The sequence below is a fragment of the Accipiter gentilis genome, chromosome 34 (genome assembly GCF_929443795.1).
Source record: "Accipiter gentilis chromosome 34, bAccGen1.1, whole genome shotgun sequence".
In the NCBI taxonomy this organism is placed as follows: Eukaryota; Metazoa; Chordata; class Aves; order Accipitriformes; family Accipitridae; genus Astur; species Astur gentilis.
Window position 1 is genome coordinate 13,344,826 of NC_064913.1, and position 15,528 is coordinate 13,360,353.

The following is a 15,528-nucleotide window of genomic DNA, read 5'->3' on the forward strand; positions in this document are numbered from 1 at the left end:
GGGTACAATTATCTATTTTCCTTACAAAACCATTACTATGGTTTTGTTTTGGCTCGTCAACTCCTCTCAATTACTAGTGCCATGAATTTCTCTTCATTTTTAAAGTGAAATGAGTCACCCTTCTGCAAGTCAAAATTATAGTACATAATGTGCTCAAACTAAAAAAGCTGCATTAATTTCAAATAAAACTCCACTTGAAAAAAGATAGTATTTTAAGCTCCTCAAAAGGAAAACTGTATATTTATGTTAAATGGTGTTTAAATATACTGTTGCCCATGATCTTGACTAGCACAGGTGAATATTAACACTATTAAGAAAGCCTACTCCTCCTGAGTAGGATAGAAAAAATTCTATTTTTTTAATTCAAACAGAAAAATGTATCATAGTTACCTGATTTTTTTAGCCTTGCTATTGTTTAACTTTATAGAGTTTTACCTTTTCCTTCTCCAAAACACAGGCTTCAATTACACACAATATAGTATCTCTCCTTAAACAATGTAGAATCATTTGGCTTAAACATCTGAGCAAACACAAATGGTAATCACAGATCATGCTGCTTTTGACATGTTTCCTGGAAAAGGTGACAACCCCTCACTTTAAAAAGGAATTTTCTTTGCTGCCACAGTCATACACTATTTTGATATTGAATTAAAGAAAAACACTTCATTTGTGTCAGAGTTGATACAGTATCTTTATTTGATGTGTCTTCATAAAATTACTTATGAAAATAACATAAATTACTTTTCCCCATAGTGTTTTGAGATGTTTTCTAATGATGATCAGCAGTGAACTACCACATTTAGTTTAAGAATTTTAAGTGATACATTGAATTCTGCTGGAAAAGCAGGATGTTATAAAAACTGTAAAAAAGAATAATAAGAATTACTTTCTGGTTACAGCAATCATTTTTTTTTTAAAATCCCCTGAAATTAAACAACCTCTTCCTGAATGCTTGCTGAATCTAGCTAATTATTTTCTTCATATAGATTACTAAAGGCAAAATAATTACTAATAGTTCACCTATAAAGATATTTGGGGATCCAGAGAGGAGCTTCTTTTTGGTGACAGCCTGATAAGCATCTTAGTTCAGGATGTAGCTATTTAAAAAATGATAGGAAGTCCTATTTACTAAAAATTTATTAAAGAAGTAGCAGTGCGCAGGCATTTGATTTGTTATAAATCTACACTTTTTTCCTTCAAAACCCAACCAAAGTTGAATTGGACTGAAGTTGGGAGTAGTTTTGATTCAGAAAATTTACCTTCATGATGAAGATCTACACAACAGTTTTAATCAGTAGATTTATATTTTAAAATGTCCCTGAAGAACACAGTGAACATAAAAATTTTAAAAGTGTGTTATTCACAACATGAGTGAATAGAGTAACAGAACACTTACCCTAAAGCTTGGAAAGATGGAATGGAACGTGCCCAGTGCATGGACAAGAAAAGCAACCTGGAGGCAGACTCGCAGATATAATGAACATTAAGATACTCAGGCATAGGAGAAGGCATGGTGAGCTGACAACCAAAAAAAAAAAACAAAAAAAAAAAACCAGTTCAAGTCAGTTATTTTACTTTCTTCATAAAAAAAATATGGTAAGAAAAAAATCAAAAACAAAGAAGGCACAATTTTTGAATCTTCATCTTGGATAAATATTCATGTCTGGGACACCTGGAGATGGAAACTCCCAAATAAAATGTAACTTCTGAGCAACTCTCAAAGAATACAAGTTTTAGAAGAATCATTGTAATTAGAATGAAGTTGCTTACATTTATATATAGATAAATACATAAAAAGTACAAACACAGAAGTATCATTACTTTCTAAAGCTTCCCTGATAACAGTGGAATAAGTGGCCTGAAAAATTAAAGGAATTACCACAATTCCTGAGGAGAGTGTGTGTGTGGGAGTTCTATTTCAAAAAACATCTCTTTTTGTATTTCGTTTAATAGAACAGAAAGGAAGAAGCTAATAATGATACTAATAACAATAACAAAATGACAATAATAATAAAAGGATTAGAATATACAAAACAAGTGATGCACAATGCAATTGCTCACCACTTGCCAACTGATGCCAAGTCAGCTCCCAAGCAGTGATCCCCCCAGGCCAACTCCCCCCAGTTTATATACTGGGCATGACGTCCCATGGACTGGAATACCCCTTTGGCCAGTTTGGGTCAGCTCTCCTGGCTGTGTCCCCTCCCAACTCCTTGTGCCCCTCCAGCCTTCTTGCTGGCTGGGCATGAGAAGCTGAAAAATCTTTGGCTTAGTGTAACAACTGAAAACATCAGCGTATTATCAACATTCTTCTCATACTGAACCCAAACCGTAACACTATACCAGCTACTAGAAAGAAAATTAACTCCATTCCAGCCGAAACCAGGACACCATACTAAACTAGGGTATATACACAAAGGAGACAAATACACTTAAGAGTCTCAAAATCCAGTTGCAGATTGCATCAGATCTACCTGTTAACAAGTGAGAATGTGGATACTGACTCTCTCCTTTGTGCGACAGTTGTCTGTGTAAATCTTTTTGCATGGATTACCTTGTATTTTTAAGGTAAGAAGCTATAAAATAAATAGTGCAACTAAATAACTGAAGAGCCGTACATTTTCCCAAAGGAGGAGTTAACCAGTGAACAAAAGCGAAGCATTCATCAGAAATGAATGCCAATACCTGAACAAATATTTATTCTTCTAAGAAATTCAAAATAAGATTTAATCAGATCATTATTTTACATTACTATGTTAAAATGGTTATAAACAGTCAACAGTATAAAAGTCTTAAGTACCCTGAATGCTACATGTGCATCACTGAGTAGTGGCCCCTCTATTTCAACGATATTCATGCCTGTTTCTCCACCGATCAGCTGTACGCTGGCTTCAATACTTTCAGCGTTCTGGCACGCTGCACTCTCTCCTGGATTTAATGCTTTTGCAAGAGTATCAAATGCCCTGTAAGATCACAACAAAAAAACAAACAAAAGAAAATAAGGTTTCATTTCAGAGACTGTTTCAATTCAGGAGTAACCTGCAAATGTCTGAAACCTGTATTCAAATGTCTGTTTCGAAGAACTAGATTTGGAAAATAAAAGTCAGTAGCATGCTTTTCCTTTCCTGACACTCCACTGAACAAAATCCCTGAAAACTCCAACTTAGAGTGGCTCTGAAACAAAAACTAGCAGCAGATCCTGTTCACACTAGTTGCCAACAAATTCACAGTTTTGACATATTGATTGTGCTGCTGAATCACAGTTTGCCTTTCAAGATCTCTTTAGTGATGTTTACCGAGAGTGCTGGCATGAGCATTTTGAGGACATGATCATCAGGCTGCTGTTAAAGCAACTTAATGCACATAAAAATTTTACAGATTTTTGCTGCTATGAAGCACAAACAGAATAAGCTTTCTTTTTTTAAAGTAATGAGTTGTGGTTAGGTTATTCAACATAATTTGAAAAGACTGTTTTGAAATACATAAGAGAAAGCACTTTCATGCTTTCAATATCGTCCTTTGTACCCTTTGATGGGGGGCAGTGACTCCCATCACATGCACAAACATTACGGGGGAGATGTCAGGACAAGCACAGATATGTTACTCATTATTTTGCTGCCTGATAACAGATCTGTTGTTTTTTTGTTCATGAATACACCTGAGAACCACAACTGATATACCTTCAATCAAAAATATACAGACTTGATCACTGCCTACAGACAGATGACATATCCTGAGAGCAGTATAATTTGTATACAGTGCTGCATGAGAAACTTATGCACTGAGGTCTGAAGACTTCGCAACAGCTGATTATCAGCTTGTATGCAGAGCTGGTTCTCAATTTATGGAGACTTGTTTATTACCAGAATCTAAAATTACTGATTTAATGCCAAAGTCTGGAGTAGAACCTTGCTACCTTCTCTTGCTGCACACTCCCTCGCTATCTAAATTCAATCACAAGGTCAAAAAATCTAAATGTTTACTGTGTTTGATATAACCATTTGCAATCACAATAAAAGAGCTGCTGACACTGCCTCAGGCTTGAGATGGTAAATGAACTAGTTTTGGGTCCTACACTAGCCTGTATACCTTGATGTGTGGGTGAGGCACGTGCAAGTGGACTAAACAGGTATAAGTGGACTACACAGATATACCTGGGACGTTTTCTGTCTCTGGTATACAGAAAGTAGGCATAAAGGGAATACATTCATGGGTAAGCTCTAGAAGCTGTGTGATTGGACTCCTGCTAGGAGATCTGAGTTTCAGGTCCTGCATGGATGACTCTTGGCAGCCTTAGGTAGAATAGGCAAACCCAGCAGCTCAGTGGCATCTGCTTCTTAGGAAAAACTGGATCTCTGCAGGGCTTTTCATGTAGCAGGGACAGAAATGTAAAAGAGGAACAAGATCTCTCCTTTCCCCAAAAGGTAAATGTCATATGCACCTGCCACGATCCTGTATTTATTCTACTGTATGTAGGCTGAAGAGTCCTTTTTAAATAGGGTAGGCAGGTACACTGGTTAACCATGTCTGCCCATGATACTGTGTTTCCAACTCAGGCTTGAATGTTGGCTTTCAAAAAAATGTTCTCCATCCTATCTCATAAACTGGCAGTACTACACCAGCAGAAGTCAGTACAAGCTTTGCTTCCTCACGGCTCAGCATTGTGGGTCCTTTTCATATATGAAGCCCCAACATGAGCAATGACTGCAAGGTAAAAAACAAAGGAAAAGAGAGTCTAGAACAAAGCTTGCCCGGAAGGTACAAAAACCTAGCCCACAAAGTGAGAAAAGAGGTATAATCAACATTAAAATATGTGGTACTGATTGATATCCTTTGCTAGAAACAACTTTGGTTCTCTTTTCGTCAGGCTCAGTTAATTACAGATATATAGGACTGCTGATAAACTGTAAAAAATTAACATAGACAATGAAGCCATTAGAGGACAAGGCATATAACATTACAAAAGCAGCAGAATGCTAGCAGCAAAGTTGTACACTAAATTCGTGTCAGCAAAAGTGAAAGCTTAACTACTGTAGCTGCAAGCAATGGAATATAATACATGAAAAACAGATGGATAAAACTTGCTTCCCCAAATCCCTTAAACTCCTTTTCTTCAGTTAACATCTGTGTCTGTTAGATCAAGCTGGCATAGGGCCTGGCAAGGAAAGCAATGATTCAGATAACAATTTTAGTTTCTGCTTGGGTAACAACTTCCCTTTCACAGGAATATTGAACCTCCCCGCTGGAAATCTATTAAGTAACCTACTGGACAAGAGTACGCACTAAGCTGAGTCAGAGCTTTTGCAAGCTCTCTGGCTGAGAGAACTTGATGCGTTTTCATAGACAGATTTCTAAAACAGAACAGAAACACTGAAGTTGGCAAAAGCAAGCATCTGAAAGCGCTAGGAAACAAATGAAAGATTACTACATCTTTTTGAACAGCCATAGTATTGAATGAAGTTTATCAGCATGTACACCAATTCTTACGTTCTTTACCTAGCAGGACACAGCAAAGGCCCGAATCAGCACCTATATAAAGTCACACTGACTTTCTACGCAGCATATAAAGAAAGGAGCAGAACAAATGCATTCTGCTTGCAATTATACAAAGCAGCAGAGACCACGGGGGAAATCCTGTATTTCAGTCAGTACAAACTACTTCACTATACACCAGTCTTTTTTTCCTTGATGGATTTATTCCACATACACATATTCAATACAGCGTGTACAATGTAGATGGTGTGTAAAGGAATAGTGCTGCGACAGCTGTCAGAAGCTTGCATGAGATGACAACCAAGGAAGAACATGATTGTGATTGATGGAATTAACTGAGTATGTACTACACAGATTATCTTACACATATGCTCACCAAAATGGCTTAGTTAAAACCCATGTAAGACACAAGTTTGTAGGATACTCAATGAATATATTTGTATTGATGGTGAGAATTCTGTTACTTCTCTTGTGTAGAAAGAAAATGCTTTTCAAGCTTTTAAGGTGATTAAGTTACAGGCATTAAACTACGTACTTAGATGAGATCTCTAAGAAACAGTTTTCCAGGATGATACAAAGTACTAAGACTACAGTACAAGATCAAACACATGTTATATTAAGGCCAAATAAGAGGTAAGAAGATCAGCTGTAACATTTACTTTGAAATTCATTTCAAGTACAAACAATTAAAAGTATTTATTTCTCAAATGGAACTTCCTTATGATTTCACTTGGAAGAATCTTACAAGATTTATGTTTTATATGAGCTTAGGCTGATATTGCTATTGTTTTAAATGCTGATAAATTTCCTACACCCTGATGATTTAATTAATGGTCTGAATTGACAGAGACCTTCTTGAAAAGAATAATATTTTCAAGTGTAATGTGCCTTACCTTGTAACATCACTACTAGCTTGTTCTTCTTGCTGGAGTTCAGATAATGATGCATCTCCATTACTTAAACTCTCAATCATAGATAGCTCTGTACTGCTTTGTGACATGTCTTTGCATTTACTGAGATTTGCTAATGAAGTCACCACATTCGCCAGTGTACTTAAATCTCCCTGACATGCTTCGACCTAAGGGAAAAGTATAGCTTTTAATTCTCTCATATTGGCAGCAGTTAACTTGCAGTAGAAGAATTTAACTTTTACATAAATGAAGAATTGAGCATGTGAATAGACCTGTAAGAAAATTATTGTTTTCAGTAAATGGGTAATCATAATGCAGCAATTAGACACTACACTGCTTCTAAAATATCAAATGTTTAGACATTTACTTTTACAAGTAATAGCTATCTACTTCTTTCAGAAAGAATGCTACAGATGCTAAGCAAGTGCAGAAAGAGTATTTATCATCTCTACTCGCTAGTCAGTCACCAGGACTATAAGACTGCACTAGATAATATTTTTAGATCTTCTTTCCTTGTGTAAATGAGTCAGTAGTAATAGCGTAGGAGAATGTTTGAAAAGAAGGAATGGATAAAAAGTCACCTTCAAAAGCAAGCAGAAAAAGAATTTTACTGCAGCCTTTTTGGTTTTTATATCTTTATTTAATTGCAAGGGAACAAGGTGATTCAGTACTGACCAGCAACTCAGAGAGCCAGTAAGATGTTTCCCACCCTGCCTCAAAATAAAAAGAAGAAAAAAAAAAAAAAAAAAAAAAAGGAAAGTGCATGATTATAGACAAGTATGCTGCTGCTAACACCAGCATGCTATATGTCATTTAGCTTGCACTGTGTCATACTCTACAGAGTGAGCCAGAAAAGTGAAATGGAATAAACAACTTTTGATGGGGCCCTTTGCAGACAGAGCAAGCCAGGCACAGTATGAAGTAATTTAGTATCAGCTAGAAAAAACCAAGAGCTTCCTTTCCTACTGTGCATGTGTAGGGAAGTTACCACATGGCTTTAGTGCATCAGTAAGTGTAACAACATGGAAACAAAGGAAAACAAGCTCAGAAATAAGATTGTTGCCGAGATAGCTTTTATTAGCTTTGCAAAAAAATTAGCCATCTGGGGGAAAAAAACCTAACAGTATTTATGAAATGCACTGTGATAGTGCCATGTAAGGTTCTGCAAACATCTCACTTCATTGGTACAAAAGAAATATGCAAGTGTCACGATTGCCCAATACAAAGACAAAATAATGCATTCCTTAAAGCTCTCTAAAAACGTGGAGGAAGGCATTTACTTTGTAGAGCTTTTAACATTTTTACTATGCAAGGCTAAGTACATGCTCGTGAAGAGAAGGCATTTGCAACACCGGCTAATGTCGTAAAGGAGTGTTTTAAAAATGAATTTAACCAAACAGAAGTACAACAAAACAGAACACCCTTCCCTCCCTGCATACACAATTACAGCAATCAACTCTACTTAATGTATCAGTCATATTATCATATACCTTATCTGGAGTCATCAGCACAGTAGGCTCACTTTTTATTGCAGACTGATGAATGTTAACAAACATTCCCGATTCCAGCAGACCTGTTGATCTGACACAAAACAGCACACATTTCCATTTTGATTAATTTTAAAATTAATTTTTCCTGTTTCAGGAAACAGAGGTAGCTGCTTCTGAGTAGAATTTACCTTGCTGTTTCATTATCTGTTACAAAAGTTGGAGTTGCAGCTAATGGACTACGAAGATCTTTCCGAATGTAGATCTTTTCTGTAGAAGCTGCACAGTTCGAGGATTTTTCTCTTGACACTTCAATAGGTTTCCTTTCACACTGCACAGCTAACAAAACAATATGCAACTGTTAAGTCATATCCCAAATTACAGACTAAGAAATAATCCTTTTTTTTTCCTCTATTTAATCTGTAATTTTAATAATGATTCTGAAAATAACTAAAAAAAATCCCATAACCAATAAGCTGACACATTGAGTAAAAAACAACACACCGGTTTGATTGTTCTTAATGAATAAGGTAGTAGTCAAAGTTTGAAACCAAACATATAAACACGAAATTTTTCAAGTTATAATTAGGACATAAATCCCCTTATACCTTATTTTTAATTTGGATCTTTAAGTGCAGGCTTATGGCTTCTCCTCTCAATTTCACTATCCCACACTCTCAGTGCATTCGTAAAGGACTCACGGCACCCTTTTCCATGGACTGTGGGTCTGAGTTGAACCCACGTAACTGTATGCATTTAAAGAAGCTTCTCAAGTTAGGACCTTAGACAATACAAAGGGAAAGGGATATTCACGAAGTTCAGTTCCGACCACGTAAGATCTGGGCCACATCCTGACCCACAATCACTGACTTCAGAGAAGAAGCAGATATTTAATTTGAATAGCTCAGTGAAACTAGGTGGAATGAATCTGGGCTTTAGCCTACAGATACATCACCTTCCTTCGGATGGATTAGAGAACATTCAAATGAAACTTACAGTATTATACCCTATGAGGAAATATCTAGCTCTATGGAATAAAGCCAAAAGAAACCAGTTTACAGTTTGATTTTAAAAGTTTAAAAGGAAAATTTAATTTATGGAAAAATAACGTAACAGTAACATAACATTGTTACTGTAAAACTTGATTAATAAAAGGTATTTACAAAGTAAAAGTACAAATCTTTTAAAAATATGCAGTAAATTATTCTTTCACAATTTTAAAGTAGTGCAAGTAATTTTACAGATTGGAATAAAATCCTGAGAGTCACAAACAAGGCCTACACGTAATTTAAAATATGCATCAATTCACCAGCTTGATAAGCACAGGCTACTGGCTAGCAGAGCCTCTTTAATATTGTACTACACATAGAAACTTTTAAACCTATAAAGAGAATCTTGAATGTTCATTATTTTAAAACACAAAGGCAAATAGAAAAAAAACTTAACTTTTCTTCAATTATGCAGTTTTGGAAAATGTGTAACTAAAGAAAAAATTAAAAACTTTCAAGTTAGTAGTAGACTGTGATGCTATTTGAATTTTTAGATTGATAAGTATCATAAACCCAAATGTAGTAATATCATCACATATTGACAATGCCATTACAATGCCTGTAACCCACAAACGGTGCTTTGAAAGGGTGGGAGTTGGAGGCAAAATTCTTTTATATTCTTTTGCTAACCCTGTGCTTGCTAGCTGGATCTGAGTTTGCTGAGAAAGGGCCAAGACTTCTTCAAGGGACAAAACCCCACTGAGGGAGCTACAGCACGAGACAGCACTGAGTTTTCTTTCTTCTCCCCACTCCACTGCGGAATGAGATTTCTTATCCCAAAACAATCCCCTCCTCCGCTCAGTATTTCCCCATGACCCAGAGATCATTTTCCTGCCTTCTGACCCCCAAGCCCAGTGATTTTGTTCTGCTTGAGAAGTGTTCTGCCAGCTGAACTAGAGGGTAAAGGGGTGAAGATCCACTTTCACCACCCCAGCCTTTCCTCCCTTTCTGAATTAATTTCTTTTGTGCTGCAACAGTGTTACTGGTTTCGCTGATAGAAGCAGGGCTGTACCAGGGGAATGTCCACAGAGGTCCAAGAAGGTCAGCAAAATTGAGCTGGATGGCAGAGAGCAGAGCATAACACTAATACTGTGCCTAAAGCAACAGCGTGGCAGTATCAGGGCTGAAGAATTCACGTACTGCTTGATTTTTTGCGTATTAGTATTCTAATACTGCTGCGGTATTGCAGTATCACTACATCCAATGTATGGAAATCTAAAAAGGAACTTGAAATTTGCAGGAATCGGAAAGAAGTGAACTCTAGATGGCTATGGGTCTCAGCCTTGTGAATAACTGTCTCTGCTTTGCCAAAAGTGAATAGCAATTGCCAGTAATCTCAGTTGTGGAAAAAGTGACAAGAAGGTAGGATTCAAAAAATGCAGTACCTTAATTTACGCATAGAAAAATTGAACTGCATGTCTAAAAACCAAAGATGGAGACATGCTTGACATTTGCCACCTAGGAATAACAATTCATTCACTTCAACCACATACAATGTGCTTATGAAGTTTGTCAAGCGGTATGCATGCTTGAAAACATTTCAGCCTTCTGATACACCAAACTTGTACAGTTCTTCAAAGAAAAAAGATACAATGATTTAAACATATAAAATTAAGATAACAATTTTTATTTAATACACAGCATATCTTTTGTAGCACAAACTTTAACATAGCTGCCAGCTAAAATAATGTACACTTATTCAGACTTACAATCTTGTTTCATCCCAAATGCGATGCATCTCTGCAGTCTACAGTACTGACATCGATTCCGGTGGTGTTTGTTAATGACACAGTCTTTTGTTCCTCGGCATGAATAAACTAAATTCTTCCGTATACTCCTTTTAAAGAATCCTTTGCATCCCTCACAAGTTACTGCTCCATAGTGACGCCCTAGTTACAGAACAACATAAATCATGACATTGATTTTACACTATATTATTTTTTTAGAGCTTATATTTATTAAAAACAAAGCATTTGCTATTTTACCCATAAAAAGAACACTTTTTTTACCAATAGGTACAGATCTTAAAATATATTGTGGCTATAAAACAACATTAAAAAGCAAGTGAACTATTTTTCTAGTTCAAAGTACTTAAACAGGATAAACTTTACAAATAGGCAAGTTGCTTATTAAATTCTTGCTGAATTTGTTGACAGCAGTGTTAAAAAAAGCTAAGAAAACAGGTTAGCGAGAACACAGAAGAAACTCTTTTAATTTATACATTCTTTAGCAATTTTTTAAAAATGTCCCTACAGTCAAGCCCTGTTATTGCTCATTACAAATTCAGCTATCGAAATTGAATGCATTAAATCTAACGGAAGCATGGAAAGCGCAAACATGGCATTTGACAGCAGTAGGTAATCACTTCAAAGCTTTACTTTCACCTTTCATTTTTCTAACAGGGTAACAGTACATCTTTAGTTCTTTCATTAAAACTTCAGTGAAAGAATAATCGAAAAATAGCTAACTAATTTTTTTAAAAAATCAGTTCTTCTGTGAATTTTCTAATATATAATACTAACATGTAAAAATTTCTAGGATATACCGCAGAAAAGTCAAGTTTAAAAAAATCATTTTTCAGTATATTGTTTTGATTCTGCTACAGCACAAAATACAAATATTACCAAAAAGTACTGGTTTTGATTAAGGCATGCTTGGCAATTCCAACAATTTTAATTCTATGATCCTGAAGAAAAAAAAAAAATTCTAAACCCAAAGATCATTGACGAACATTCAAAATACATACTGCAGAGGCACTAAGGCTGCTCTTTGAACTAAGTAGGGCACATTACAGAAATAAATCTCAAATATGAACTAATTTAAGGGAAAAAATATTTTTAGATTCTTTCCTCACAAACTTTTTTTGGGCTACATCAACCTCACCGGCTTGAAGTTTCTAGAAATTCTGATAGGTTTTCTTGATTCCTTTATCACAATCGTATTACCACACCATTAAAATGTGAAAATTATAAAGCATCGCATATATTTAAAGAATATTACAAAGGGAATGATTTTAACAGCAGATAGATTGTGAATACTTAATATCCAACCTGCAAAGCACCGGGGCTGCTTCTTCACCTGCTCTTTGACGTAGATTCTTAGACTCCAGCTTGGAGGTGTCTGCAAAGCAGTTTGCACGACACCGCTTGTCACACAGGAGGCTCCCCAAAACCTGCAGCTGCTCAGGGAAACATGGCACTCTCCCCAAATTCACCACCACTGCTCGACAGCCCTGGGTCAGGACAGGAGGAATAGCTCCTGGGATCTCCAGCCTCCCAAGGAATACTCCAGCCCTCCAGCAGGGAGCCAGAGGAGTCTTGCCAGCTGGAGCAGACCAGCCAGATATTTGCCTTGTGTTTGGCAGAAATTTCCTTTGAGATGGGTGAAGTCTAACATGTATTTAGAGCTCTAGAAACTGTATTTTTAATGCTAAACTTTGCCGCAGTAGAAAAGTTTTAATTGGTTTTATTTCTAGGAAGTTTCCTCCCCATTCTACTACTCCTCATGATGATATCCTATCATTAACCACTTATTCTCAGTGGCTCCCCATTTTTATACACTTTATTCCCACCGCTTCCGAAAAGGAGCATTTAACTGCAGCTGTCATATTTTCATGTTACTGGAGGCCCATCATACAGACTTCACTGACAAACCATAAGACTCTTCTAATGGAGCAACCATTTCCCTACTTACACTAATTTTAGCTAAGTAAGTAGAGCAAAGTTAAACGTCTCATCTCTCTTACAGCCCATTATCTTCCGTAACAAAGAAAGTGCAAAGAAAAAGGAGCTTTCAGCTAAACCATGCTGAGGAATAGCCCTTGTAGTTCTCTCCCTCTTTTTATTTTTTTTAAATAAAAAAGAAAAGACATCATCTCGGTAATTCCAACTCTGACAGATCTGGAGCACCTGATGGCAGGTGCACATGCAAAGGGAATGTGGGAGATGGAGTTCTCCGGTGCACTGCTCCCACTATATTTCTTTCCAGTCTCTCAGTATCATTACACAAAATTTAGTGCATGAAACGTTTTTCTTTTCTTACTTTAGCACTCTACTTTGGCAATACATGAATATACCATTCTTAAGCTTATTTTTTACTGGAATTATAATGCTTCTTTACGATTTTAATAATGGTTCTTCAAATAAATAACTGTCCTGCATAAATCTCATATTAGCATCTTTTTCATATATTTGCAAAGTCTTCCTTGCCTATTGGCTTCATATTTAAAATAATGAACAGGTTTCTCATATGCTTTAAGAGAACCTGTCAACAATAACAAAGTTCATCACATGACCTTATTTTAAGGAAGAAAAATCTCTCAACATTGCTGCTTAAGTAATTTCATCAGCCAAATTTTTATAATAGAAAATAAAATGCATCAGCCTAAGAAAAAAAGGCAAAACTTATCTGGTAGAAAACATTAAATTTATGATGTAAAACAACAATAAATCCCACCCATGGACAGCAGAGTAACATTTTGTGTAATTCTCTACTGAAAGAGTAGTGTATCCTTTCTGTTCGTGCATGTATAGAGAGAGATATATATATATGTATATGCATGCAAACTGTTATATAGCTTCAGAAGAATGTTAAACTGCTTTTACAAAATTGCACGACCTTTAAAAAAAAAAAGGAAAGGAAAAAGTAAATACCTGATGCCTTGTCTCCACACACAACACACAGATCAAACACTTTGTTTAGGCCCTGTTCATTGGGGGAGTTGTCTGTTAAAATCTGGAAAAAAGTGTGAAAGAACTTCATTTTTCTTTTTCTTAACATGAAGAAAGATTAAAATATATCTCATGCTTGTGGTTTTTCTCTAAGACAGGGAACCAAATCTACAAAGTATAAGGTTTTCTTGCCTACATTTTACACTCTTCATAGACACAAAGGAGCTACCTGCCATACTACTGTGTTTCTTTTCAGGACGGAACAAAATTTTACTTATAATACTTCTGAAAAGAATTCAAGATTCCGTTTATCTAAATACTAATACTGCAAAATGGACTGACATTTTGAAAAACATTTAGCATCTGCATATTCTTACCTTTTGTTCAATTTTGTATTTTATATCCTAATGACTTGTTCATAGTACAAAAGGGTCTGAAGCATTAAACAGACTGAACAAAAAAATCCCTTGTGAAGGCTACTATGTCTACATTCAGGTTTATTAACCCCTTTTTTAATAATACACATAGATGGTGCACCAACAGAAAATGTACTCTGGACACTACCATTAACTATCCAGTGGTATATAGTTTGGCTTTCAGTAACAGTTTGACATTATTACAGTACTCTTGTCTTGTCTCATTCATTTATCTCTGGTACCTGTAAAGCTTAATTCAGCACACGATTAGAACCCCAGCACTACAGGGTAGGCACTATAGCCTTCCATTTGATCTTTGAAAACTCCATCCCACTGACATAAATAAAGCACCGCAAAAATTCAAGTTAAAAAAGGAACACACATATCATGAGTAACAACCAAACATCATCTTGACAATTATGTAAAGCAGAAAAGAAAAAATTATTCTTCACATTAAAAGCAGATTATAGTTTCAAAGTTTTAAGAGTTTCTAACTTCTCCTGTGTCTTACTGGGAAGTCAGACTCTCTCAATTCTTGCTTTGCATATTCAAAACAGGACCTCTGATAAAAAGAAAGACAACTTACCAAAAGAGAAAGGACCCTGTCTTTTATAGAGAAAACTAAGAAATCACTTTTTTTAGAAAGTTTGGAAGAGAGTGTAGGCGACATATATGGGAATGTTTAACAAGCATACTTCTTTCTAGTTAGCTTTTGTTAACAATACTGTCTCAGAGAGTCATCTATTAAGTTTTGTTTTAATATAACACCTTTTTAAGAAAAATAATATTGATGATTTAAAAGAATATTAACCTTTCATTCCTTCCTAATTTCCATTATTAACATTATGTATTTTCATGACACTATATAAAATATATATAAACAAATTCTAAGTCCTTCCATAAATGAAACCTGCACTGAAATGGGAAGTTTCACATAAGGAAGGACTATAGAATTGGGCTCATGAGGAGATAAAAATCCCAGACTCAGAGAACTCATCAACTGACCTTGAACATGAAGAATAAAAATCGGTTATTAAGATGAAGAAGAGCCACTGAAGGTAAAATAGATGATGGGAGAAAGGGCCTTGCCAAATGAGTCAATGTAAAGATAAGATGCAATACAGAGGTTTTTTGCAGAGCAAATGAATGGGCATTTCAAGTGAAGGCTACAGAAGAACAACAAAAAGGGTGAAATTGCAGATGAAAAGATCATTTAGGGGAGAAAATATGAAAGATCCCAAAGAGGATGAGTTGAACAACAAAATGGTACTCTGTATTTCACGAACTTTAAGTGGAAAAAAGAAATCTCCACCCATACATATTAGCTGACAATAGAACAATCTAACTAAAGTGACAGAATACTCTGTTGCCTCCCAAACTAACCTATTTTGCCCAAAATGTACAATCAGAACTAGAGCTTTCAATTTTTTTGTCCGAACTTCCTCCATTCCTGAATTTTGCCTTTTAAACCAATGTGGCACACTTCTCATCTCTTAAGTTGC

General features: G+C 35.8%; 1 protein-coding gene across 16 annotated transcripts in view; it reads right to left on the minus strand.

Moving 5' to 3' along the window:
- NR2C1 (nuclear receptor subfamily 2 group C member 1) overlaps positions 1–15,528 on the minus strand; it is a 63,026-nt gene that overhangs the window by 17,409 nt on the left and 30,089 nt on the right. For all 16 annotated transcript variants that reach the window (XR_007504627.1, XR_007504628.1, XM_049792144.1 and 13 more), the window contains 7 exons: positions 13,593–13,674; positions 10,650–10,829; positions 8,083–8,230; positions 7,895–7,985; positions 6,387–6,571; positions 2,801–2,963; positions 1,397–1,518 (listed from right to left, as the gene is read on the minus strand). Coding sequence is in view for 14 of the 16 variants with exons in the window: in XM_049792144.1 (XP_049648101.1) it covers positions 1,397–1,518; positions 2,801–2,963; positions 6,387–6,571; positions 7,895–7,985; positions 8,083–8,230; positions 10,650–10,829; positions 13,593–13,674 (971 nt within the window). In the remaining 2 variants the exon portion in view is untranslated. The remainder of the gene's footprint in view (positions 1–1,396; positions 1,519–2,800; positions 2,964–6,386; positions 6,572–7,894; positions 7,986–8,082; positions 8,231–10,649; positions 10,830–13,592; positions 13,675–15,528) is intronic.